The sequence below is a fragment of the Pristiophorus japonicus genome, unplaced genomic scaffold, assembly GCF_044704955.1.
Source record: "Pristiophorus japonicus isolate sPriJap1 unplaced genomic scaffold, sPriJap1.hap1 HAP1_SCAFFOLD_705, whole genome shotgun sequence".
NCBI lineage: Eukaryota > Metazoa > Chordata > Chondrichthyes > Pristiophoridae > Pristiophorus > Pristiophorus japonicus.
The window spans coordinates 109,667-136,407 of record NW_027254619.1 but is presented as its reverse complement, the minus strand read 5'-3'; the positions used below and the strand labels follow the sequence as shown (position 1 = coordinate 136,407).

Below are 26,741 nucleotides of genomic sequence, written 5' to 3'. Positions count from 1 at the left end.
AAAAACTGCCAGGGTAGTTACAGCACGGGTTAGACATAGAAACAGAGAAACATAGAAAATAGGTGCAGGAGCAGGCCATTCAGTCCTTCTAGCCTGCACCGCCATTCAATGAGTTCATGGCTGAACATGAAACTTCAGTACCCCCTTCCTGCTTTCTCGCCATAACCCTTGATCCCCCGAGTAGTAAGGACTTCATCTAACTCCCTTTTGAATATATTTAGTGAATTGGCCTCAACTACTTTCTGTGGTAGAGAATTCCACAGGTTCACCACTCTCTGGGTGAAGAAGTTTCTCCTCATCTCGGTCCTAAATGGCTTACCCCTTATCCTCAGACTGTGACCCCTGGTTCTGGACTTCCCCAACATTGGGAACATTCTTCCTGCATCTAACCTGTCTAAACCCGTCAGAATTTTAAACGTTTCTATGAGGTCCCCTCTCATTCTTCTGAACTCCAGTGAATACAAGCCCAGTTGATCCAATCTTTCTTGATAGGTCAGTCCCGCCATCCCGGGAATCAGTCTGGTGAACCTTCGCTGCACTCCCTCAATAGCAAGAATGTCCTTCCTCAAGTTAGGAGACCAAAACTGTACACAATACTCCAGGTGTGGCCTCACCAAGGCCCTGTACAACTGTAGCAACACCTCCCTGCCCCTGTATTCAAATCCCCTCGCTATGAAGGCCAACATGCCATTTGCTTTCTTAACCGCCTGCTGTACCTGCATGCTAACCTTCAATGACTGATGTACCATGACACCCAGGTCTCGTTGCACCTTCCCTTTTCCTAATCTGTCACCATTCAGATAATAGTCTGTCTCTCTGTTTTTACCACCAAAGTGGATAACCTCACATTTATCCACATTATACTTCATCTGCCATGCATTTGCCCACTCACCTAACCTATCCAAGTCACTCTGCAGCCTCATAGCATCCTCCTCGCAGCTCACACTGCCACCCAACTTAGTATCATCCGCAAATTTGGAGATACTGCATTTAATCCCCTCGTCTAAATCATTAATGTACAGTGTAAACAGCTGGGGCCCCAGCACAGAACCTTGCGGCACTCCACTAGTCACTGCCTGCCATTCTGAAAAGTACCCGTTTACTCCTACTCTTTGCTTCCTGTCTGCCAACCAGTTCTCAATCCACGTCAGCACACTACCCCCAATCCCATGTGCTTTAACTTTGCACATTAATCTCTTGTGTGGGACCTTGTCGAAAGCCTTCTGAAAGTCCAAATATACCACATCAACTGGTTCTCCTTTGTCCACTTTACTGGAAACATCCTCAAAAAATTCCAGAAGATTTGTCAAGCATGATTTCCCTTTCACAAATCCATGCTGACTTCGACCTATCATGTCACCATTTTCCAGATGCACTGCTATGACATCCTTAATAATTGATTCCATCATTTTACCCACGACTGAGGTCAGGCTGACCGGTCTATAATTCCCTGTTTTCTCTCTCCCTCCTTTTTTAAAAAGTGGGGTTACATTGGCTACCCTCCACTCCATAGGAACTGATCCAGAGTCAATGGAATGTTGGAAAATGACTGTCAATGCATCCGCTATTTCCAAGGCCACCTCCTTAAGTACTCTAGGATGCAGTCCATCAGGCCCTGGGGATTTATCGGCCTTCAATCCCATCAATTTCCCCAACACAATTTCCCGACTAATAAAGATTTCCCTCAGTTCCCCCTCCTTACTAGACCCTCTGACCCCTTTTATATCCGGAAGGTTGTTTGTATCCTCCTTAGTGAATACCGAACCAAAGTACTTGTTCAATTGGTCTGCCATTTCTTTGTTCCCCGTTATGACTTCCCCTGATTCTGACTGCAGGGGACCTACGTTTGTCTTCACCAACCTTTTTCTCTTTACATACAGGAAGGTTTAAGCTGGGCATTCCAGAACTTGGGGCCTGGGCAACAGAAGGCACAGCCAACAAAGCCATCAGTGGTTGAACAATTATAATCAGGGATGCTCAGGAAGGCAGCTATCTTTTTGGCCGGGGTGTGGGTGTGGGGGGAGCAGATGTGGGGCTGGAGGAGTTTATAGAGCTAGGGAGGGGCGAGGCCATGGATGAATTTGAAAATAAATATTAGAATTTCGAACTCAAGGCATTGCTTAACAAAAGCTAGTGTAGGTCAGCGAGCAGAGGGGTGATAGGTGAGCAGGACCTGGTGTGAGTTAGGACACGGGCAGCCGAGTTTTGGATCAACTCTAGTTTATGTAGGGTAGAATGTGGGAGGAGTGCGTTGGAATTGTCAAGACCAGAAGTAACAAAGGCATGGATAGAAACATAGAAACATAGAAAATAGGTGCAGGAGTTGGCCATTCGGCCCTTCTACCCTGCACCGCCATTCAATGAGTTCATGGCTGAACATGCAACTTCAGTACCCCATTCCTGCTTTCTCACCATAGCCCTTGATTCCCCGAGTAGTAAGGACTTCATCTAACTCCTTTTTGAATATATTTAGTGAATTGGCCTCAACAACTTTCTGTGGTAGAGAATTCCACAGGTTCACCACTCTCTGGGTGAAGAAATTCCTCCTCATCTCGGTCCTAAATGGCTTCCCCCTTATCCTTAGACTGTGTCTCCTGGTTCTGGACTTCCCCAACATTGGGAACATTCTTCCTGCATCTAACCTGTCTAACCCTGTCAGAATTTTAAACGTTTCTATGAGGTCCCCTCTCATTCTTCTGAACTCCAGTGAATACAAGCCCAGTTGATCCAGTCTTTCTTGATAGGTCAGTCCCGCCATCCCGGGAATCAGTCTGGTGAACCTTCGCTGCACTCCCTCAATAGCAAGAATGTCCTTCCTCAGGTTAGGAGACCAAAACTGTACACAATACTCCAGGTGTGGCCTCACCAAGGCCCTGTACAATTGTAGCAACACCTCCCTGCCCCTGTACTCAAATCCCCTCGCTATGAAGGCCAACATGCCATTTGCTTTCTTAACCGCCTGCTGTACCTGCATGCCAACCTTCAATGACTGATGTACCATGACACCCAGGTTTCTTTGCACCTCCCCTTTTCCTAATCTGTCACCATTCAGATAATAGTCTGTCTCTCTGTTTTTACCACCAAAGTGGATAACCTCACACTTCAGCAGTGGATGAGCTGAGGCAAGAGCAGAGACGGGCGATGTTACAGAAGTGGAAATAGGCAATCTTAGTTATGATGTGGATATGTGGTCAAAAACTTATTTCAGGGTTAAGTATGACACCAAGGTTGCGAACAGACTGGTTCAGCGTCAGACAGAAGTTGGGGAGAGAGATGGAATCAGTGACTAGGGAACGGAGTTTGATGGCAATAACAGTTGCAAATATCACGATATTTCACAGTCGATCACGTGTAAAATGTATGGGTGAGTTTGTTAAATTCAATCGGTTCCAAAACCGGGTTAACTGATACAGAAAGTAACGGATTTCAAATCTTACATAGAAACATAGAAAACATAGAAAATAGGTGCAGGAGTAGGCCATTCGGCCCTTCGAGCCTGCACCACCATTCAATGAGTTCATGGCTGAACATGCAACTTCAGTACCCCATTCATGCTTTCTCGCCATACCCCTTGATCCCCCTAGTAGTAAGAACTTCATCTAACTCCTTTTTGAATATATTTAGTGAATTGGCCTCAACAACTTTCTGTGGTAGAGAATTGCACAGGTTCACCACTCTCTGAGTGAAGACGTTTCTCCTCATCTCGGTCCTAAATGGCTTACTTCTTATCCTTAGACTGTGACCCCTGGTTGTCGACTTCCCCAACATTGGGAACATTCTTCCTGCATCTAACCTGTCTCAACCCGTCAAAATTGTAAACGTTTCTCTGAGATTCCCTCTCATTCTTCTGAACTCCAGTGAATACAAGCCCACTTGATCCAGTCTTTCTTGACATGTCAGTCCCACCATCCCAGGAATCAGTCTGGTGAACCTTCGCTGCACTCGCTCAATAGCAAGATTGTCCTTCCTCAAGTTAGGAGACCAAAACTGTACACAATACTCCAGGTGTGGCCTCACCAACGCCCTGTACAACTGTAGTAACACCTCCCTGCCCCTGTACTCAAATCCCCTCACTATGAAGACCAACATGCCATTTGCTTTCTTAACCGCCTGCTGTACCTGCATGCCAACCTTCAATGACTGATGTAGCATGACATAGAAACATAGAAACATAGAAAATAGGTGCAGGAGCAGGCCATTCAGCCCTTCTAGCCTGCACCGCCATTCAATGAGTTCATGGCTGAACATGAAACTTCAGTACCCCCTTCCTGCTTTCTCGCCATAACCCTTGATCCCCCGAGTAGTAAGGACTTCATCTAACTCCCTTTTGAATATATTTAGTGAATTGGCCTCAACTACTTTCTGTGGTAGAGAATTCCACAGGTTCACCACTCTCTGGGTGAAGAAGTTTCTCCTCATCTCGGTCCTAAATGGCTTACCCCTTATCCTCAGACTGTGACCCCTGGTTCTGGACTTCCCCAACATTGGGAACATTCTTTCTGCATCTAACCTGTCTAAACCCGTCAGAATTTTAAACGTTTCTATGAGGTCCCCTCTCATTCTTCTGAACTCCAGTGAATACAAGCCCAATTGATCCAATCTTTCTTGATAGGTCAGTCCCGCCATCCCGGGAATCAGTCTGGTGAACCTTCGCTGCACTCCCTCAATAGCAAGAATGTCCTTCCTCAAGTTAGGAGACCAAAACTGTACACAATACTCCAGGTGTGGCCTCACCAAGGCCCTGTACAACGTTAGCAACACCTCCCTGCCCCTGTATTCAAATCCCCTCGCTATGAAGGCCAACATGCCATTTGCTTTCTTAACCGCCTGCTGTACCTGCATGCCAACCTTCAATGACTGATGTACCATGACACCCAGGTCTCGTTGCACCTTCCCTTTTCCTAATCTGTCACCATTCAGATAATAGTCTGTCTCTCTGTTTTTACCACCAAAGTGGATAACCTCACATTTATCCACATTATACTTCATCTGCCATGCATTTGCCCACTCACCTAACCTATCCAAGTCACTCTGCAGCCTAATAGCATCCTCCTCGCAGCTCACACTGCCACCCAACTTAGTATCATCCGCAAATTTGGAGATACTGCATTTAATCCCCTCGTCTAAATCATTAATGTACAATGTAAACAGCTGGGGCCCCAGCACAGAACCTTGCGGCACTCCACTAGTCACTGCCTGCCATTCTGAAAAGTACCCGTTTACTCCTACTCTTTGCTTCCTGTCTGACAACCAGTTCTCAATCCACGTCAGCACACTACCCCCAATCCCATGTGCTTTAACTTTGCACATTAATCTCTTGTGTGGGACCTTGTCGAAAGCCTTCTGAAAGTCCAAATATACCACATCAACTGGTTCTCCTTTGTCCACTTTACTGGAAACATCCTCAAAAAATTCCAGAAGATTTGTCAAGCATGATTTCCCTTTCACAAATCCATGCTGACTTCGACCTATCATGTCACCATTTTCCAGATGCACTGCTATGACATCCTTAATAATTGATTCCATCATTTTACCCACTACTGAGGTCAGGCTGACCGGTCTATAATTCCCTGTTTTCTCTCTCCCTCCTTTTTTAAAAAGTGGGGTTACATTGGCTACCCTCCACTCCATAGGAACTGATCCAGAGTCAATGGAATGTTGGAAAATGACTGTCAATGCATCCGCTATTTCCAAGGCCACCTCCTTAAGTACTCTAGGATGCAGGCCATCAGGCCCTGGGGATTTATCTGCCTTCAATCCCATCAATTTCCCCAACACAATTTCCCGACTAATAAAGATTTCCCTCAGTTCCTCTTCCTTACTAGACCCTCTGACCCCTTTTATATCCGGAAGGTTGTTTGTATCCTCCTTAGTGAATACCGAACCAAAGTACTTGTTCAATTGATCCGCCATTTCTTTGTTCCCCGTTATGACTTCCCCTGATTCTGACTGCAGGGGACCTACGTTTGTCTTCACCAACCTTTTTCTCTTTACATACCTATAGAAACTTTTGCAATCCGCCTTAATGTTCCCTGCAAGCTTCTTCTCGTACTCCATTTTCCCTGTCCTAATCAAACCCTTTGTCCTCCTCTGCTGAGTTCTAAATTTCTCCCAGTCCCCAGGTTCGCTGCTATTTCTGGCCAATTTGTATGCCACTTCCTTGGCTTTAATACTATCCCTGATTTCCCTAGATAGCCACGGTTGAGCCACCTTCCCCTTTTTATTTTTACGCCAGACAGGAATGTACAATTGTTGTACTTCATCCATGCGGTCTCTAAATGTCTGCCATTGCCCATCCACAGTCAACCCCCTAAGTATCATTCGCCAATCTATCCTAGCCAATTCACGCCTCATACCTTCAAAGTTACCCTTCTTTAAGTTCTGGACCATGGTCTCTGAAATTACTGTTTCATTCTCCATCCTAATGCAGAATTCCACCATATTATGGTCACTCTTCCCCAAGGGGCCTCGCACAATGAGATTGCTAATTAATCCTCTCTCATTACACAACACCCAGTCTAAGATGGCCTCCCCCCTAGTTGGTTCCTCAACATATTGGTCTAGAAAACCATCCCTTATGCACTCCAGGAAATCCTCCTCCACCGTATTGCTTCCAGTTTGGCTAGCCCAATCTATGTGCATATTAAAGTCACCCATTATAACTGCTACACCTTTATTGCATGCACCCCTAATTTCCTGTTTGATGCCCTCCCCAACATCCCTATTACTGTTTGGAGGTCTGTACACAACTCCTACTAACGTTTTTTGCCCTTTGGTGTTCTGCAGCTCTACCCATATAGATTCCACATCATCCAAGCTAATGTCTTTCCTAACTATTGCATTAATCTCCTCTTTAACCAGCAATGCTACCCCACCTCCTTTTCCTTTTATTCTATCCTTCCTGAATGTTGAATACCCCTGAATGTTGAGTTCCCAGCCCTGATCATCCTGGAGCCACGTCTCCGTAATCCCAATCACATCATATTTGTGACACCCAGCTCTCGTTGCACCTCCCCTTTTCCTAATCTGTCACCATTCAAATAATAGTCTGTCTCTCTGTTTTTACCACCAAAATGGATAACCTCACATTTATCCACATCTGCCATGCATTTGCTCACTCACCTAACCTATCCAAGTCACTCTGCAGCCTCATAGCATCCTCCTCGCAGCTCACACTGCCACCCAACTTAGTGTCATCCGCAAATTTGGAGATACTACATTTAATCCCCTCGTCTAAATCATGAATGTACAATGTAAACAGCTGGGGCCCCAGCACAGAACCTTGCGGTACCCCTCTAGTCACTGCCTGCCATTCTGAAAAGTACCCATTTACTCCTACTCTTTGCTTCCTGTCTGCCAACCAGTTCTCAATCCACGTCAGCACACTACCCACAATCTCATGTGCTTTAACTTTGCACATTAATCTCTTGTGTGGGACCTTGTCGAAAGCCTTATGAAAGTCCAAATACACCACATGAACTGGTTCTCCCTTGTCCACTTGTTGTAGGCATTAGGCATCTGCTGAATATATCTAAACTCATATAAGTTTAAAGTGGCCACATATAAAATGGCTGCCCAAGCATGATGGGTACTCAGTTAGTCAAGTAATGAACTACTGACTGAGGCTGACCGAGCAATGACCTAGTGAGGCCCACTACCAGGAATGCCTTGGATACAAAATAATTATAACGAACCTTTATAGTACACTGGTATAATCAGTGACTTCACACAGCCGAGTCCCGAGGAACAGAGATAAGGGGGGAACCTACCTCACATAACGAGGTCATTAATCAGCCCGAGCTGACAAAAACCTAACATACAGCCCCTGAGATATCAGGAGAATTCTATTGGGTTAAAAAAAACCTATACATAATCTATAATCGTTATGATTGGATTGTGTCCAGCCGAAGTGGGCTGAGTAACTGGAAAGAACTCTTGTAAAACATATAAATATCGATGAGTTTCTTTGTTCATCAGAGAGAAGTGCCTGGATCCAGTACTGAGGCTTCCTCCCCGCTAGAGAAAATAAAGGCCGCATTGGCTCTGAGTGTTGAGTGATTCTTCAAAACATTCACACTAACACACTCAACTGGAAACATCCTCAAAAAATTCCAGAAGATTTGTCAAGCATGATTTCCCTTTCACAAATCCATGCTGACTTGGACCCATCATGTCACCTCTTTCCAAATGCGCAGCTATGACATCCTTAATAATTGATTCCATCATTTTACCCACTACCGATGTCAGGCTGACCGGTCTATAATTACCTGTTTTTTCTCTCCCTCCTTTTTTGTAAAGTGGTGTTACATTAGCTACCCTCCACTTCATAGGAACTGATCCAGAGTCTATGGAATGTTGGAAAATGACTGTCAATGCATCCGCTATTTCCAAGGTCACCTCCTTAAGTACTCTGCAATGCAGTCCATCAGGCCCTGGGGATTTATTGGCCTTCAATCCTATCAATTTGCCCAACACAATTTCCCGACCAATAAGGATTTCCCTCAGTTCCTCCTTCTTACTAGACCCTCTGACCCCTTTTATATCTGGAAGGTTGTTTGTGTCTTCCTTAGTGAATACCGAACCAAAGTACTTGTTCAAGTGGTCTGCCATTTCTTTGTTCCCCGTTATGACATCCCCTGATTCTGACTGCAGGGGACCTACGTTTGTCTTTACTAACCCTTTTCTCTTTACATATCTATCGAAACTTTTGCAGTCTGTCTTAATGTTCCCTGCAAGCTTCATCTCGTACTCTATTTTCCCTGCCCTAATCAAACCCTTTGTTCTCCTCTGCTGAGTTCTAAATTTCTCCCAGTCCCCGGGTTCGCTGCTATTTCTGGCCAATTTGTATGCCACTTCCTTGGCTTTAATACTATCCCTGTTTCCCTTGAAGCCACAGTTGAGCCACCTTCCATTTTTTATTTTTACGCCAGACAGGGATGTACAGTTGATGTAGTTCATCCATGCGGTCTCTAAATGTCTGCCATTGCCCATCCACAGTCAACCCCGTAAATATCATTTGTCAATCTATCCTAGCCAATTCACGCCTCATATTTTCAAAGTTACCCTTCTTTAAGTTCTGGACCACGGTCTCTGAATTAACTGTTTCATTCTCCATCCTAATGTAGAATTCCACCATATTTTGGTCACTCTTCTCCAAGGGGCCTCGCACAACGAGATTGCAAATTAATCCTCTCTCATTACACAACACCCAATCTAAGATGGCCTCCCCCCAGTTGGTTCCTCGACATATTGGTCTAGAAAACCATCCGTTATGCACTCCAGGAAATCCTCCTCCACCATCTTGCTTCCAGTTTGGTTAGCCCAATCTATATCCATATTAAAGTCACCCATGATAAATCTTATGCAAGACAGTTCAATAAAGGGGTGGTTCAAAGGATTTCAGCTGAATTTAAAGTAAGACACTGCATTTAAGTCTACTACAACCACAACTCATGTACTCAAACATAGAAACATAGCAACATAGAAAATAGGTGCAGGAGTAGGGCATTCGGCCTTTTAAGCCTGCACCACCATTCAATAAGCTCATGGCTGATCATTCCCTCAGTACCTCTTTCCTGCGTTCTCTCCATACCGCTTGATCCCTTCAGCCATAAGGGCCATATCTAACTCCCTCTTGAATATATCCAATGAACTGGCATCAACAACTCACTGCGGTAGGGAATTCCACAAGTTAACAACTCTGAGTGAAGAAGTTTCTCCTTATCTCAGTTCTAAATGGCTTACCCTTTATCCTTAGATAAGGTCCCCTGGTTCCGGACTTCCCCAGCATTGCGAACATTCTTCCTCCATCTAACCTGTCCAGTTCCGTCAGAATTTTATGTTTCCATGAGATCCCCTCTCATCCTTCTAAACTCCAGTGAATAAAGGCCCAGCCTTCATGCTTTTTCCACCAAAGTGGATTCGCTCACATTTATCCACATTATACTGCATCTGGCATGAGTTTGCCCACTCACCTAACCTGTCCAAGTAGCCCTGCAGCCTCTTAGCGTCCTCCTCACAGCTCACACCGCCACTTAGCTTAATGTCATCTGCAAACTTGGAGATATGACACTCAATTCCTTCATCTAAATCATTAATTTATCTTGTAAATAGCTGGCATCCCAGCATTGAGTCCTGCGGCATCCCACTAGTGACTGCCTGCCATTCTGAAAAGGAGTCCTTTATCCCAACTCTCTCCTTCCTGTCTGCCAACCATTTCTCTATCCATGTCAGTACATTACCCCCAATACCAGGTGTTTTGATTTTGCGCACCAATCTCTTATGTGGGACCTTGTCAAAAGACTTTTGAAAGTCCAAATACACCACATCCACTGGTTCTCCCTTGTCCACTTTACTAGTTACATCCTCAAAAAATTCTAGAGGATTTGTCAAGCATGATTTCCCTTTCATAAATCCATGCTGACTTGAACTGACCCTTTCACTGCTTTCCAAATGCGCTGTTATGCCATCTTTAATAATGAATTCCAACATTTTTCCCACTACTGATGTCAGGCTAACTGGTCTATAATTACCCGTTTTCTCTCTCCCGCCTTTTTTAAAAAGTGGTGTTACATTAGCAACCCTCCAGCCCATAGGAACTTATCCAGAGTTGATAGACGGTTGGAAAATGATAACCAATACATCCACTATTTCTAGGGCCACTTCCTTAAGTACTCTGGGATGCAGACTATCAGGCCCTGGGGATTTATCTGCCTTCAATCCCATCAATTTCCCTCACACAATTGCCCGTCTAATAAGGATTTTCTTCAGCTCCTCCTTCTCACTAGACCCTCGGTCCGCTAGTATTTCCGGAAGGTTATTGGTGTCTTTCTTCATGAAGACAGAACCAAAGTATTTGTTCAACTGGTCCGCCATTTCTTTGTTCCCCATTATAATTTCACCTGAATCTGACTGCAAGGGACCTACGTTTGTCTTCACTAATCTTTTTCTCTTCACATATCTATAGAATCTTTTGCAGACAGTTTTTATGTTCCCAGCAAGCTTCCTCTCAAACTCTATTTTCCGCCTCCAAATTAAACCATTTGTCCTCCTCTGCTGAATTATAAAATTCTCTCAGTCCTCAGATTTGCTGCTTTATCTGACCAGTTGATATGCCTCCTCCTTGTATTGAACACTCTATTTAATTTCCCTTGTTAGCCACAGTTGAGCCACCTTCCCCGTTTTATTTTTACTCCAGACAGCGATGTACAATTGTTGAAGTTCATCATGTGATCTTTAAATGTTTGCCATTGCCAAGCCACCGACAACCCTTTAAGTATCATTCACCAGTCTATTCTAGCCAATTCATGTCTCATACCATCGAAGTTACCTTTCCTAAATTCAGGACCCTAGTCTCTGCATTAACAGTGTCACTCTCCATCTTAATAAAGAATTCTACCATATTATGGTCACTCTTTCCTAAGGGGCCTCGCAAACAAGAATGCTAATTAGTCCTTTCTTATTACACATCAACCAGCCTAGGATGGCCAACCCTCTAGTTGGTTCCTCGGCATATTGGTCTAGAGAACCATCCGTAAAAGACTTCAGGAAATCCGCCTCCACTGCATTGCTACCGGGTTGGTTAGCCCAATCAATATGCAGATTAAAGTCGCCCATGATAACTGCTGTACCTTTATTGCACGCATCCCTAATTTCTTATTTGATGCTGCCCCCAACCTCACTACTACTGTTTGGTGGTGTGTACATGACTCCCACTAGCGTTTTCTGCCCTTTTGTATTCTGTAGCTCCACCCATACTGATTCCACATCATCCAAGCTAATGTCCTTCCTTACTATTGCGTTAATTTCCTCTTTAACCAGCAACGCCACCCCACCTTCTTTTCCATTCTATCTATCCTTCCTGAATGTTGAATACCCCTGAATATTGAGTTCCCAGCCTTGGTCACCCTGGAGCCATGTCTCCGTGATGCCAATTACATCATATCTGTTAACAGCTATCTGTGCAGTTAATTCGTCCACTTTATTATGAATACTCCTCGCATTGAGGCACAGAGCCTTCAGGCTTGTCTTTCCAACACACTTTGCCCCTTAAGAATTTTGCTGTAATGTGGCCCTTTTTGCTTTTTGTCTTGGGTTTCTCTGCCCTCCACTTTTACTTTTCTTCTTTCTGCTCTTGAATCCTACTCCATTCATCTACACTCTCTGATTCCTGGTATTGTTGTTGATGTAAAAAAAATTCTAAATTAATGACACTGCCCTCTGAACAGCACTTAAATACAATTGTTGACATTTACAATGGATTTGCTTCTGCCCGCATTCTACTTCCCTCTGTCTCCCTGCATAGGTTCCCATCCCCCAACCATATTAGTCTAACCCCTCCCCAACAGAACTAGCAAACACTCCCCCGAGGACATTGGTTCTGGTCCTTCCCAGGTGGAGATCAATTGTACTGGTCCCACCTCCCCCAGAACCGGTTCCAATATTCCAGGAATTTGAATCCCTCTCTTCTGCACCACTCCTCAAGTCACATATTCCTCTGAGCTATCCTGTGATTCCGACTCTGACCAGCACGTGGCATTGGTAGCAATCCTGAGATTACTACCTTTGAGGTCCTACTTTATAATTTAGCTCCTAGCTCCATAAATTCGTCTTGTAGGACCTCACACAGAACAAGATTGGGATTTATATGATAGAAGGCAAACTCGGTAAGAAGTGATATAAGTTAGATTAAGAAAAAGCACTAAAATGAAACATCAATTGGTCTCCTGTGATCACGGAGCAATCAAATATTCGAAACACTGTGTTTGAAACACAGATAATTTATTCAACATTGATACAAGGTATCAATTTCCAGCTCAGGTATAAGGGTTATTAAGATCATCAGAAATGAACAAGAGCTGCCAGAATGAACATGTTTCAGTGTCCAATGCAATCACAGTAAATCCTGTTCTATTCACAAATGCAGCCTTTCTCCTCAGCCCATTTAAAACTGAGATGAGGAGGAATTTCTTTTCTCAGAGGGTTGTAAATCTGTGGAATTCTCTGCCCTAGAGAGCAGTGGAGGCTGGTTCATTGAATATATTAAAGGCGGAGATGGACAAACTTTTGAGCGATAAGTGAGTAAAGAGCTCTGGGGAGCGGGCAGGGATGTGGAGTTGACTCTATGATCAGATCAGCTATGATCTTATTGAATGGGGAGCAGACCCGGGGGTCCGGGTGGCCCATTCCGACTCCCAGTTTTCATGGTCTTATGGACCCAGCATGTCCCGCGGGGAAAAATGTGCCGCCCCCAGACTACAGGAGCTCAGTGCGCAGGCGCGGGTCCTGGGGTGGGGGGTGGGGCTTTGGAGCATGTACGGTGCGGTTAATGGCGGAGGCAGTACGTTTTGGGCAGGCTCCTCAGAAGTGTCCTTTTCATCGGTGCTGAGCGGAGTAATGAACCAGCGGGGAGCCGGCGAGGCTTCATAAACAACCGGTGACCGCCGCAAGCCCGAAATAATAACCGGAATATCGGCGGTTGCAGCTTCGGAGCTTTCTACCCGTCACAGGCCCAGGCTAACGACGGACATTTTGGTGTAGGAAGTCAGGTTCAACGGTCTGCCATCTATATTCAGTGAGTAGCAAAGCGCATGCGCGGCCATGTTGGTGCAGGAACAAAGTGAATGATGTCAGTGTCTGGAACTGAACCCAGCCAGAGTCAGCACCTTCAGGGGAGGGGAACCAGTGAGTGTGGAACTGAACCCAGACAGAGTCAGCACCTTATAAGAACATAAGAAATAGGAGCAGGAGTAGGCCATACAGCTGCTTGAGCCTGCTCCGCCATTCAATAAGATCATGGCTGATCTGATCTTGGACTCAGCTCCACTTCCCTGCCCGATTCCCATAACCTCTTATCCCCCCTTATCGTTTAAGAAACTGTCTATTTCTGTCTTAAATTTATTCAATGTCCCAGCTTCTACAGCTCTCCGAGGCAGTGAATTCCACAGATTTACAACCGTCTGATAGTAGAAATTTCTCCTCATCTCTTTTAAATTGACGGCCTCTTATTCTAAGATCATGCCTTCCAATTCTAGTCTCCCCCATCAGTGGAAACATCCTCTCTGCATCCACCTTTACAAGCCCCCTTATATCTAATACATTTTGATTAGATCTCCTCTCATTCTTTTGAATTCCAATGAGTAGAGGCCCAACCTACTCAACCTTACTCCCTCATCCATGGAATCAACCTAGTGAACCTTCTGTGAACTGTCTCCAAAGCAAGTATATCCTTTCATAAATATGGAAACCAAAACTGCACGCAGTATTCCAGGTGTGGCCTCACCAATACGTTGTACAACTGTAGCAAGACTTCCCTGCTTTTATACTCCATTCCATTGGCCTTCCTGATCACTTGCTGTACCTGCATACTATCCTTTTGTGTTTCATGCACAAGTACCCCCAGGTCCCACTGTACTGCGGCACTTTGCAATCTGTCTCCATTTAAATAATAACTTGCTCTTTGATTTTTTTTCTGCCAAAGTACATGACCTCACACTTTCTAACATTATACTCCATCTGCCAAATTTTTGCCTACTCACTGAGCCTGTCTGTGTCCTTTTGCAGATTTTACTTGTCCTCCCATCTTTGTATCGTCGGCAAACTTGGCTACATTACACTCAGTCCCTTCTTCCAAGTCGTTAATATAGAATGTAAATAATTGGGGTCCCAGCACTGATCCCTGTGGCACCCCACTAGTTACTGGTTGCCATCCAGAGAATGAACCATTTATCCTGATTCTCTGTTCTCTGTTAGTTAGCCAATCCTCTATCCATGCTAATATATTACCCCCATCCCCGTGGACTTTTATCTTGTGCAGTAACCTTTTATGTGGCACCTTGTCAAATGCCTTGTGGAAGTCCAAATACACCACATCCACTGGTTCCTCCTTATTCACCCGGTTCATTACATCCCCAAAGAATTCCAGCAAATTTGTCAAACATGACTTCCCCTTCATAAATCTATGCTGACTCTGCATGACTGAATTTTGCTTTTGCAAATGTCCTGCTACTGCTTCCTTAATAATGGATCCAACATTTTCCCAATCACAGATGTTAGGCTAACTGGTCTATAGTTTCCTGCTTTTTGTCTGCCTCCTTTTTGAAATAGTGGCATTACATTTGCAGTTTTCCAATCTGCTGGGACCTCCCCAGAATCCAGGGAATTTTGGTAAATTACAACCAATGCATCCACAATCCCTGCTGCTACTTCTCTTAAGACCCTAGGATACAAGCCATCAAGTCCAGGGGTTTTATCTGCCTTTAATCCCATTATCTTACTGAGTACCACCTCCTTAGTGATTGTGTTAAGTTCCTCCCCCCCTGTATCCCCTTGACTATTCACTGTTGGAATATTAGTGTCCTCTACCGTAAAGACGGATACAAAATATTTGTTCAGAGTTTCTGCCATCTCCCTGTTCCCCGTTACTAATTCCCCGGTCTCGTCCTCTAAAGGACCAACAATTACTTTAGCCATTCTTTTCCTTTTTATATACCTATAGAAACTCTTGCTATCTGTTTTTATATTTTGTGCTAGTTTACTTTCACAGTCTATCTTCCCTTTCTTACTCATTTTTTAGTTATTCTTTGCTGGTTTTTAAAAGCTTCCCAGTTTTCTGTTGTCCCACTAGATTTGGTCACTTTGTATGCCCTTGTTTTTAATGGATAACGGCCTTTATTTCTTTAGTTAGCCATGGATGGCTCTATTTTCTCTTGCACCTTTTCCTCCTCACTGGAATAGATTTTTCTTGAGAGTTGTGAAATATCTCCTTAAATGTACACCATTGTTCATCAACCATCCTGCACTTTAATCTATTTTCCCAGTCCAAGTTACCCAACTCTGCCCTCATACCTTCATAGTCTCCTTTATTTAAGCTTAGTACGCTGGTTAGAGATCCAACTTTCTCACCCTGCATCTGAATTTGAAATTCAGTCATGCTCTGATCACTCATTCCGAGGAGATCCTTTATTAGGAGATTGTTTATTAATCCTGTCTCATTACACAGGACCAGATCTAAGATAGCCTGCCCCCTGGTTGGTTCCATTACATACTGCTCAAGGAACCTGTCCCTTATGCACTCCATGAACTCCTCCTCAAGGCTGCCCTGACCAATTTGATTTATCTAATCAATATGGAGATTAAAATCACCCATGTTTATTGTTGTTCCCTTTTTACAAGCCCCCACTATTTCCTGGTTTACGCTCCGACCAACAGAGATGCTACTGTTCGGGGGCCTATAGACTATGCCCACCAGTGACTTTTTCCCCTTATTGTTCCTTATCTCCACCCAAACTGTTTCAACATCCTTATCATTTGAGACAATATCGTTTCTTACTATTGCAGTGATTCCATCCTTTATCAATAGAGCTACCCCACCTCCTTTTCCTTCTGTCTGTCCTTCCGGATTGTCAAGTACCCCTGAATATTTAATTCCCAGTCCTGGTCACCTTTTAACCACGTCTCTGTAATGGCTATCAGATCATACCCATTTGTCTCAATTTGTTCCGTCAACATATCTATTTTGTTACAAATGCTACGTGCATTTAGACAAAGTGCCTTTAAGTTTGTTTTTTTACCCTTTTTTCCTGCTTGTTTCCTCTCTCCTTCAAACTCACTTTCTTTATTTTTGCTTTCTAATTCCAGCTTTGCTCCCCTCCCTGCTGAATCTATTGTCAGGTTCCCATCTTCCTGCCAAGCTAGTTTAAACCCTCCCCAACAACACTAGCAAACCCCCCCACCCTCCCACAAGGATATTGGTCCCGGCTCTGTTGAGGTGCAACCCATTCGGTTTGTACAGGTCCCACCTCCCCCAGAAGTGGTCCCAATGTGTCAGGAAGCTAAAGCCTTCCCTCTTGCACCATCTCTCCAGTCACGCATTCATCTGCTCTATCCTCCTATTTCTGTACTCGCTAGCTCGTGGCACCGGGAATAATGCGGAGATTACTACCTTTTGAGATCCTGCTTTTTAATCTCCCTGCTAGCTCCCTAAACTCTGCCTGCTGGAGAGGGGAGGAAGGGGAAACAGTGACTGTGGAATTGAACACAGCCAGAGTTAGCGCCTTAAGGGAAGGGGCGGATGGGAGGGAGGGGAACATGCGAGTATACAACTGAACTCAGCCAGAGTCAGCACCTTCAGGGGAGGGGAACCAGTGAGTCTCAAACTGAACCCAGCCAGAGTCAGCACCTTCAGGGAAGAGAGAGAGGCGAACCAGTGAATGTAGAACTGAACCCAGCATAATCTTAGAATAAGGGGCCGCCCATTTAAAATTGAGATGAAGAGAAATTTCTTCTCTGAGGGTTGTAAATCTGTGGAATTTGCTGCCTCAGAGAGCTGTGGAAGCTGGGACATTTGTATCAATTTAAGACAGAAATAGTCAGTTTCTTAAACGATAAGGGTTATGGGGATCGGGCGGGGAAGTGGACCTGAGTCCATGATCAGATCACGAATAATCGTATTAAATGGCGGAGCAGGCTCGAGGGGCCGTATGGCCTACTTCTGCTCCTATTTCTTATGTTAACCAGTGAGTGCAGAACTAAAACCAGCCAGAGTCAGCATCTTCAGGGGAGGGGAGGGGAACCAGTGAGTGCAGAACTGAACCCAGCCAGAGTCAGCCCCTTCAGGGGAGGGAGGGGAACCAGTGAGTGCAGAACTGAACCCAGCCAAAGTTAGCATCTTAAGGGGAGGAGAGAGGCAGCAGTTCAGAGAAGGTTCACGAGGTTGATTTCAGAGATGAGTGTGTGAACTTATGGGGAAATATTGAGGAGGTTGGGAGCAATATATTCGCATGGATAGACGATTGGTTAACTAACAGAAAACAGAGAGTCGAGATAAATGGTTCGTTCTTGGGTTGGCAACTAGTAACTAGAGGGGTGCCGCAGGGATCAGTATTGGGACCCCAACTATTTACAATCTATACTAATAACTTGGAAGAAGGGACTGATTGTAACGTAGCGAAATTTGCTGATGATACAAAGATGAGAGGAAAAGCAATGTGTGAGGAGGACACACAAAATCTGCAAAACGACATAGACAGGCTAAGTGCGTGAGCGAAAATTTGGCAGCTGGAGTATAATGTGGAAAGTGTGAGGTCATGCACTTTGGCAGAAAAAAATGAAAGAGCAAGTTATTATTTAAATGGAGAAAGATTGCAAAGTGCCGCAGTACAGCAGGACCTGGGGGTACTTGTGCATGAAATGCAGATACAGCAAGTGATCAGGAAGACCAATGGTATCTTGGCCTTTATTGCAAAGGGGATGGAGTATAAAAGCTGGGAAGTCTTGCTACAGCTATATAAGGTATTGATGAGGCCACACCTAGAATACTGCGTGCAGTTTTGATTTCCAATTTTACGAAAGGATATACTTGCTTTGGGGGCAGTTCAGAGAAGGTTCACAAGGTTGATTCCGGGGATGAGGGGGTTGACTTATGAGGAAAGGTTGAGTAGGTTGGGCCTCTACTCATTGGAATTCAGAAGAATGAGAGGTGACCTTATCGAAACATATAAGATTTATGAGGGGGCTTGACAAGGTGAATGCAGAGAGGATGTTTCTACTGATGGGGGAGACTAGAACTAGAGGGCATAATCTTAGAATAAGGGGCCGCCCATTTAAAACTGACGAGAAATTTCTTCTCTCAGAGGGTTGTAAATCTGTGGAATTTGCTGCCTCAGAGAGCTATGGAAGCCGGGCCATTGAATAAATTTAAGACAGAAATAGACAGTATCTTAACCGATAAGGGGTTATGGGGAGCGGGCGGGTAAGTAGAGCTGAGTCCATGCTCGAATCAGCCATGATCTTATTGAATGGCAGAGTAGGCTCGTGGGGCCATATGGCCTACTCCTGTTCCTATTTCTTATGTTCTTATGTTCTCTGCCCACTCCTCATAACCCCTTATCCGCTTATCGTTTAGAAACTGAGTAATTGGGAGGAGGGTCCAGTGACCCTGCTGGAAAATGCACGTGTGAGGCCTCAGGTGAGGACAGTGGAATAGCCTGTCGACACTCACTGTTGAGGTTCACACAGGGAGATTGGGCACATAGGTCACTACTGGAGAGAAACTGGTGAGTGTAGAACTGAACCCAGCCAGAGTCAGCACCTTCAGGGGAGGAGAGGGAGGGGAACCAGTGAGTGTAGAACTGAACCCAGCCAGTATTGCTGGTGAAAACTAGGAGTGGAGGAGAAACAGTCTAGAAATGTGCGATGGTTTTGGACTTCAGCACAGCAGGAGGGACAATGTGTGGGACAGGGATTTACAGCTTTGTAAGAACAAGAGAGGAAAGAATGTTCCATGGAAACTCGGGGGCCAAGTTTTGACCGACCCGTAGAATGGCGCACCTCCGAGAGGTCCGTCGACTTTCGAGAAGGAAAAGCGCATCTAATACTTACCTCGGGATTCTCCACGATGATCAGGCCTGCTTTGGACTGGGTGCAGTGCAGCAGAAGCAGTGGGGGGCGGAGCTACAGCCCTTCGCCGAAAAAAGTGCCGGCAGCTGCGCCCATGCGCAGTGGAGTCTGTGCACATGCGCAGTCGTTCCTGGCCCTCCCAGCGCATCGTGGCTCCGGGTGACCCTATCCCTGGCCAAGTGGCCTGCCTGTCTCACCGCCCCTCGCCTCGCTGCTGCCTAAACCCGGGCCTCGCCTCACCATCCCTCGCCTCACCATCCCTCTTCCCGCCGCTGCCCAACCTCGCGCCTCGCCTCACCACCCCTCGCCGCTGCCCAACCTTGGGCCTCACCTCGCCACCACTGCTCTTACCTCAAGGCCTCCTCGCCGACCTGCCTAAATACCTCCTCCATGATGGGGCTGCCCGACCACCTCCTCGACGGCGGGGCACATCCGAGCTCTTCCCCTTGAAAATGTAATCAGGCAGGCAGGCAGGGCTGAGTGTGGGCCGTGTGCTGCTGGAGGGCTCCCGGTGCTCCCCAACGCATAGGTGCTGCAGTAGGTGAGGTAGGAACTTATAATTTTTTATTTATTGATTTTTTTATTTTTTTTATTTTTTGATTGATTTATTGATCATTTATTATTGATGATGGTTCTTTATTTTTAAAAGTGAAATGTTTAATGCTTTGGAAAATCCTCTAACTTCCCTCTAACTTCACTTCCCTCTCCCCTTAACTCTGGCTACCTGCACCTGATTGCTAAAGTGTCCGCAAGGTTTTTCTGAGCATATCAAAGTGGACATTGACTCAGGCCTAAGTTAGTTTGGAGTAACTTTGCGCTGTCTAAACTTACTTAAATGGCCAAAACAGGCGTAAGTGGCTGGTAACGCCCTCTTTTGGAAAAAAAAACTGAACCAAAAAGAAACTGAACTAAAAAAAAACTGAACTAACCGACTGAAACTGGAGCAAACTAAATGGGGAGAATTGCGATTTCTAGGATACTCAAAAAAAAACTCGTTGTTCCAAAAAAATAGGAGCAACTCCTGTCGAAACTTGGTCCCTAGATTGTCTATTCTGAATTTCTGTCTTGTACTGACAGCGATGAGTTTTATTATCTCCTTTTACAGAATATTGGAAGGGGAGATTTTCAGACAGGAAGCACAAACCAAACATCACATCAAGATCTGACGGAGTCAATCGATTCTTCAGGACCTGAATATCATTGGCCTTTGAAAGTGGAAGGAGAAATGTTTGCCTGTTCTGCCTGTGGGAAAAGATTTCAAATGTCAGCTTGACTGGAAAGGCACAGAGACACACACACACCCGAGTGAGTGTTCCACTGCCTGTGGAAAGAGCTTTAACCAGTTACACAGCCTGAAAAAACATAGCACCATTCACCGCGCGGAGAAACGGTAAATGTGTTTTGTACGTGGACGAGGCTTCAACCCATCGTCCAACCATGGAGAGTCACAAGGACACCCGCACCATGGAGAAACGGTGGAAATGTGGTGACTGTGGGAAGGTATTCAGATCACCATCAGAGCTGGAAATTCATCGACGCAATCACACTGGGGAGAGGCCGTTGACCTGCCCCGTGTGTAGGAAGGGATTCACTCAGTCATCTGACCTGCTGACACACCAGCGAGTTCACACCGGGGAGAGGCCGTTCACCTGCTCTGAGTGTGGGAAGGGATTCACTCAGTCATCCGACCTGCTGAGACACCAGCGAGTTCACACTGGGAAGAGGCCATTCACCTGCTCCGTGTGTGGGCAGGGATTCACACGGTCATCCAAACTTGTAGCTCACCAGCGAGTTCACACTGGGGAGAGGCCATTCACCTGCTCTGAGTGTGGGAAGGGATTCACTCAGTCATCCAACCTGCTGATACACCAGCGAGTTCACACTGGGGAGAGGCCGTTCACCTGCTCTGAGTGTGGAAAGAGAGTCACTCAGTCATCCCACCTTGTAGCTCACCAACGAGTTCACACTGGGGAGAGGCCATTCACCTGCTCTGAATGTGGGAAGGGATTCACTACATCATCCACCCTGCTGAGACACCAGCGAGTTCACACCGGGGAGAGGCCATTCACCTGCTCTGAGTGTGGGAAGCGATTCACTCGGTCATCCCACCTGCTGAGACACCAGCGAGTTCACACTGGGGAGAGGCCGTTCACCTGCTCTGAGTGTGGGAAGGGATTCAATCAGTCATCCAACCTGCTGATACACCAGCGAGTTCACATTAGGGAGAGGCCATTCACCTGCTCTGAGTGTGGGAAGGGATTCACTTCTTCATCCGACCTGGTGAAACACCAGCGAGTTCACACTGGGGAGAGGCCGTTCACCTGCTCTGAGTGTGGGAAGGGATTCACTCGGTCATCCACCCTGCTGACACACCAGCGAGTTCACACTGGGGAGAGGCCATTCACCTGCTCTGAGTGTGGGAAGCGATTCACTCGGTCATCCCACCTGCTGAGACACCAGCGAGTTCACACCGGGGAGAGGCCGTTCACCTGCTCTGAGTGTGGGAAGGGATTCAATCAGTCATCCAACCTGCTGATACACCAGCGAGTTCACACTGGGGAGAGGCCGTTCACCTGCTCTGAGTGTGGGAAGGGATTCACTCGGTCATCCACCCTGCTGACACACCAGCGAGTTCACACTGGGGAGAGGCCATTCACCTGCTCTGAGTGTGGGAAGCGATTCACTCGGTCATCCACCCTGCTGACACACCAGCGAGTTCACAAGTGACAGCAGGAGTTGGAATCTGCTGTTATTGCTGCTGTTAATCCCATCCCGACTGAACCACGTTCATTCTGACAGTTGGGGTTTGTTTCTGCTGATAATAACCCTATAACTGGGCTGGACTTTAATATTCTGGATATATTGCTGATTGTGTTCTCGGGGCTGCAGTGTCCATTTAAGAAACGCTGTGTGTTATCTTTCCCCTTAATTCAGCGACTCTCAACAGAAATTCAGTTTGCAATAAAATTATGAACTTTTACTTTAATCCTAAGTTGATTTTTGGTACAAAATCTACAATAGTGTGTGAAAGTTTCCACTGAATAAAATCTCCAATTAGAAAGAGCTTGCTGACAATTCTTACTGACTTGCACATTACACACAGTGGCCCCTCCATTATCCACCAGAAAGAAGGGGAATGGGAATTGTTGGGGAATCCTTGTCCCCAAATGTTGCCCCTCCCGTCTGGTGTAGCAATCCCCTTGGCACGGGAATGGAGACAAGTCCAGACCAAAACTGTGCGCAGTACTCCAGGTGTGGTCTTACCAACGCCCTGTACAATTGTAGCAAGACTTCCCTACTTTTATACTCCATCCCCCTTGAAATAAAGGCCAGCATTCCATTTGCCTTCTGATTACTTGCTTTACCTGCATGCTAATCTTTTGGTTTCATGTACAAGAACCCCTCGATCCCTCTGTACGACAGCATTTTGTAATTGTATCCATTTAAATAATAATTTGCTTTTTTATTTTTGCTACCAAAGGGGATAACCTGACATTTTACCACATTATAGTCCATCTGCCAGATTTTTGCCCGCTCATTGAGCCTATCTATATCCCTTTGTAGATTCTTTGCGTCCTCCTCACAACAACCTATCTTTGTATCATCAGAAAATTTGGCTATGTTACACTCGGTCCCTTCATCCAAGTCATTAATATAAATTGTAAGTTGTTGAAGCCCCAGCACTGATCCCTGCGGCACCCCACTAGTTACAGTTTGCCAACCGAAAAATGACCCATTTATGCTGACTCTGTTTTCTGTTAGGTAGCCAATCCTCTATCCATTCTGATATATTGCCCCCAACCCCTTGAGCTCTTACCTTGTGCAGTAACCTTTTGTGTGACACCTTCTCAAATGTTTTCTGGAAATGCAAATATACAACATCAACTGGTTCTCCTTTATCCACTCTGCTTGTTACATCTTCAAACAACTCCAGCAAATTTGTCAAAACATGATTTCCCTTTCATAAAACCATGCTGACTGCCTGACTGCAGTATGATTTTCTAATTGTCCTGCTACTACTTCCTTAATGCTGGACTCCAGTATTTTCCTACTGAGATGGTAGGCTAACTGGTCTATGGTTTCCTGCTCTGTGCCTCCCTCCTGACTTGAATAGGGGTGTTACATTTGCAGTTTTCCAGTCCGCTGGGACTTCTCCAGAACTCAGGGAATTTTGATAGATTACAACCAGTGCATCCACTATCTCTGCAGCCACTTCTTTTAAGACCCTAGGATGCATGCTATCAGGTCCAGGGGACTTGTCCACCTTTAGTCCCATTTGTTTGCTGAGTACTTTATCTCTCGTGATAGTGACTGTTTTAAGTCCCCCCTCACACCTCACCACCGCAATAACTCCTTGATTATCAACTGTTGGGATGTTTTTAGTGTCCTCTAACGTGAAGAACAATACAAAATATTTGTTCAAAATCTCTGCCATTTTCGTGTTTCCCGTTATTAATTCTCCAGTCTCATCCTCTAAGGGACCAACATTTACTTTAGCCGCTTGTTTCCATTTTATATACCTGTAGAAGCTCTTGCTGTCTGTTTTTAAATTTCTTGCTAGTTTGCTCTCATATGCTATCTTCTCTGTCTTTATCATTTTTTTAGTCGTCCTTTGCTGGTTTCTAAAAATTTCCCAATCTTCTGGCCTTCCACTGTGCTTCGCAACATTATATCAGACAGGAGGGGATTGGTGACATGGAATCACAGCAGTTTACAACACAGAACGAGGCCATTCGGCCCATCATCTCTGTGCAGCCAAAAAAGAGCTATCCAGCCTAATCCCACTTTCCAGTTCTTGGTCCGTAGCCCTGTAGGTTAACTCACTGCCAGTGCATATTCAAGTACTTTTGTAAATGCGATGAGGGTTTCTGCCTCTGCTGCTCTTTCAGGCAGTAAGTTCCAGACTCCCATCTCCCTCTGGAGGTTATGCTCGAACTGTGTAAAACACTAGTTAGGACACAGCTGGAGTACTCACTAAGTTCTGGTCATTACATCACCCTATTGGGCCAGTCCGGGCTAACCCCATTGGGCCAGCACAGAAGGCCCAGTATCCAGCAGAGAAAATAAGCAGCTCATTGATTTTATTCTCATCTGCGCACAGTGGGTGCAGAACTGAACCCAACCTTATAAACTGGAAATGCATCGTCGCAGTCACACCGGGGAGAGGCCATTCACCTGCTCTATATGTGGGAAGGGATTCACTCGGTCATCCCACCTGCTGAGATACCAACGAGTTCACAAGTGACTGCAGGAGTTGGATTCTACTGTAATTGCTGTTAATCGCATCCTGACTGAATCGTGTTCATTCTGTCAGTTGGGGGTTGTTTCTGCTGATGTTAATAACCCCTATAACTCGGCTGGAGTTTAATAGTTTGATATTTCAAATAACAAAGTGTGTCAATATTTGATGTCTCCACTATAAGAGACTGATTTATGTTCTGTTACCAACTGCACCATTTTGGGCCTTTTCTCCTTTTTAACTCTAGATTATTTCAGTTCTCATATCTTCGGTTACTCTCTGGGACAAGTCCCAGTTCCCCATACCTTCCAGAGTGCCTCTCCTAGCCTTGGTATCCAGGGAAGGTGTTGGTAACACGCCCAGGATCACTAAACACAAAACCCAGTCTGTTACTCACTTTCAGATACTGGACTTAGCGTGTGCCCCACAGCATCTCTCTCACCTTCGCTGTGTGATTGGAGCATCACAACTGCAAACCTGGTTTCAATTTGTATTTGAATCCACTCAGCAAATGTATTTTTAAATATATGTACATAAAAACTGATCACATCAAATAATTGGCGATGGTTTACAGTCAACAAGATGAATAAGTAAACACATCACGGCCCAATAAACCAGCTTTATATTCACAGGAGAAAGTCTGTTATCTAACTCCTCGAACGTCAGTTGCTGAGTTGAGCGACTGAATCACTTTCCATGTACACCATCCATTCCCACTGTCCCCACATTTACAGTGTTGAGTCAGGTGGGTGCACGAGTCTCACAGGCTGAACGATTGATTGAAGGTGTATCCACATACACACAACGTGTCCTGTTTCTCCCCGCTGTGATTGGTGTTTTTACAAAGGCTGATGAGAAGGTGATCCTGATCAATCCGGGAATCTGTCGAATCTTGACGTGATGTTTGGATTGAGTTTCCCAGCTGCAGATCTTTCCCTTCTAATACCCTGCAAATAAATGGTGGTTACAAACATTGTTACTTTAAATACAGGATAGAAATTCAGAACAGACAATTCTAGATTCGACAGAACATTCTGTCCCCTCCTGTCCCTCCTTATTCTAGACACTCTCCCTCCATCCTCACTGTCTAAAATCAACATTCCTTTCAGCATCTGAGATTTTTTATCTCCAGAAAATGCTGAATCTGGCTGTGTGCAATTCCACAGACATTAGTTAACCTCTAGTGCCTCACCGTCAGGTGACTCAATGAGTGCCAGCAGGATTTCCACTGTGATAGGCATCACAGCCTCAAATCCTGTCCTCAAATGACATCCACACACTTCCCAGTTGAGGTCACTGGATCGGTACGAAGAGCAGGGACACTGGCTGATTTTTACTCATATTTAGCCCAGTGATACTGAGGACAATTATAACCCTTGAACTGCTACCTTGGCTGAGATCAACTAACAGCCCAGATCAAGGAACGAACTTGGGAACTTCCCAGTCAGTACTGCAGAGTGTTCTAAAATTTGGGGGGTTGAGGGAGGGTCAGAACAGAATATTTTGAAACAAATTTTACTCCACCTTTAACCGAAATCTTCATTACTGGAACATCAAAAACAGTGAGACATTTTAGAAAGGCTCAAGTCACTGAAATAAACAGCTTTACAATCACTGCACAGTACAGAAGGGAGCAACTGTTAATGGGAGCTCTGTTAGTGAAGTCCTCCGACACCCCAAGATAAACTGGACTGTCCCTTTAACTATAAATAGGCAGAGAAAGGGGAGTCCCTGCCCCTTTAAATATCTGCCCCATTCCCCCAGGCAGTGGGAGGAGGAACAGCGCGCAGTATCTTTATATCCTGACCCAGCAAGCACCGCCGGATAGGCTGCCGCAGGGTCCAAAAGTCCACAGAAAATTTCTACATCGGGTGTAGCAGAACAACTGAAAAGCGCGCACACAGAGCCTTTGATATATATATATATGTTTGTGTGTGTGTAAACAAAACACATCATTCTTAAAGTTTGCTAGTCAATACCACAGATAAATTATTATCTTCAGCAATTATTTTCCAGCAGTTTATTTCCATTTTCTTCACAATGTAATTGCAGAGTGTTTAATACCTTTACCATTTATTGATAACCAATTGTCTTGTGTGGTCTT

At 45.2% G+C, this 26,741-nt stretch overlaps 1 protein-coding gene across 1 annotated transcript in view; it reads left to right on the top strand.

The window, feature by feature from the left end:
- The window catches only part of LOC139256302 (zinc finger protein 420-like), a 34,940-nt gene extending 12,561 nt beyond the window's left edge, over window positions 1–22,379 (top strand). Inside the window, exon 3 of the mRNA XM_070874180.1 lies at window positions 20,983–22,379. Coding sequence (XP_070730281.1) covers window positions 20,983–22,125 — 1,143 coding nt within the window. The 3' untranslated portion in view covers window positions 22,126–22,379. The remainder of the gene's footprint in view (window positions 1–20,982) is intronic.
- The last annotated feature ends 4,362 nt before the right edge of the window (window positions 22,380–26,741 follow it).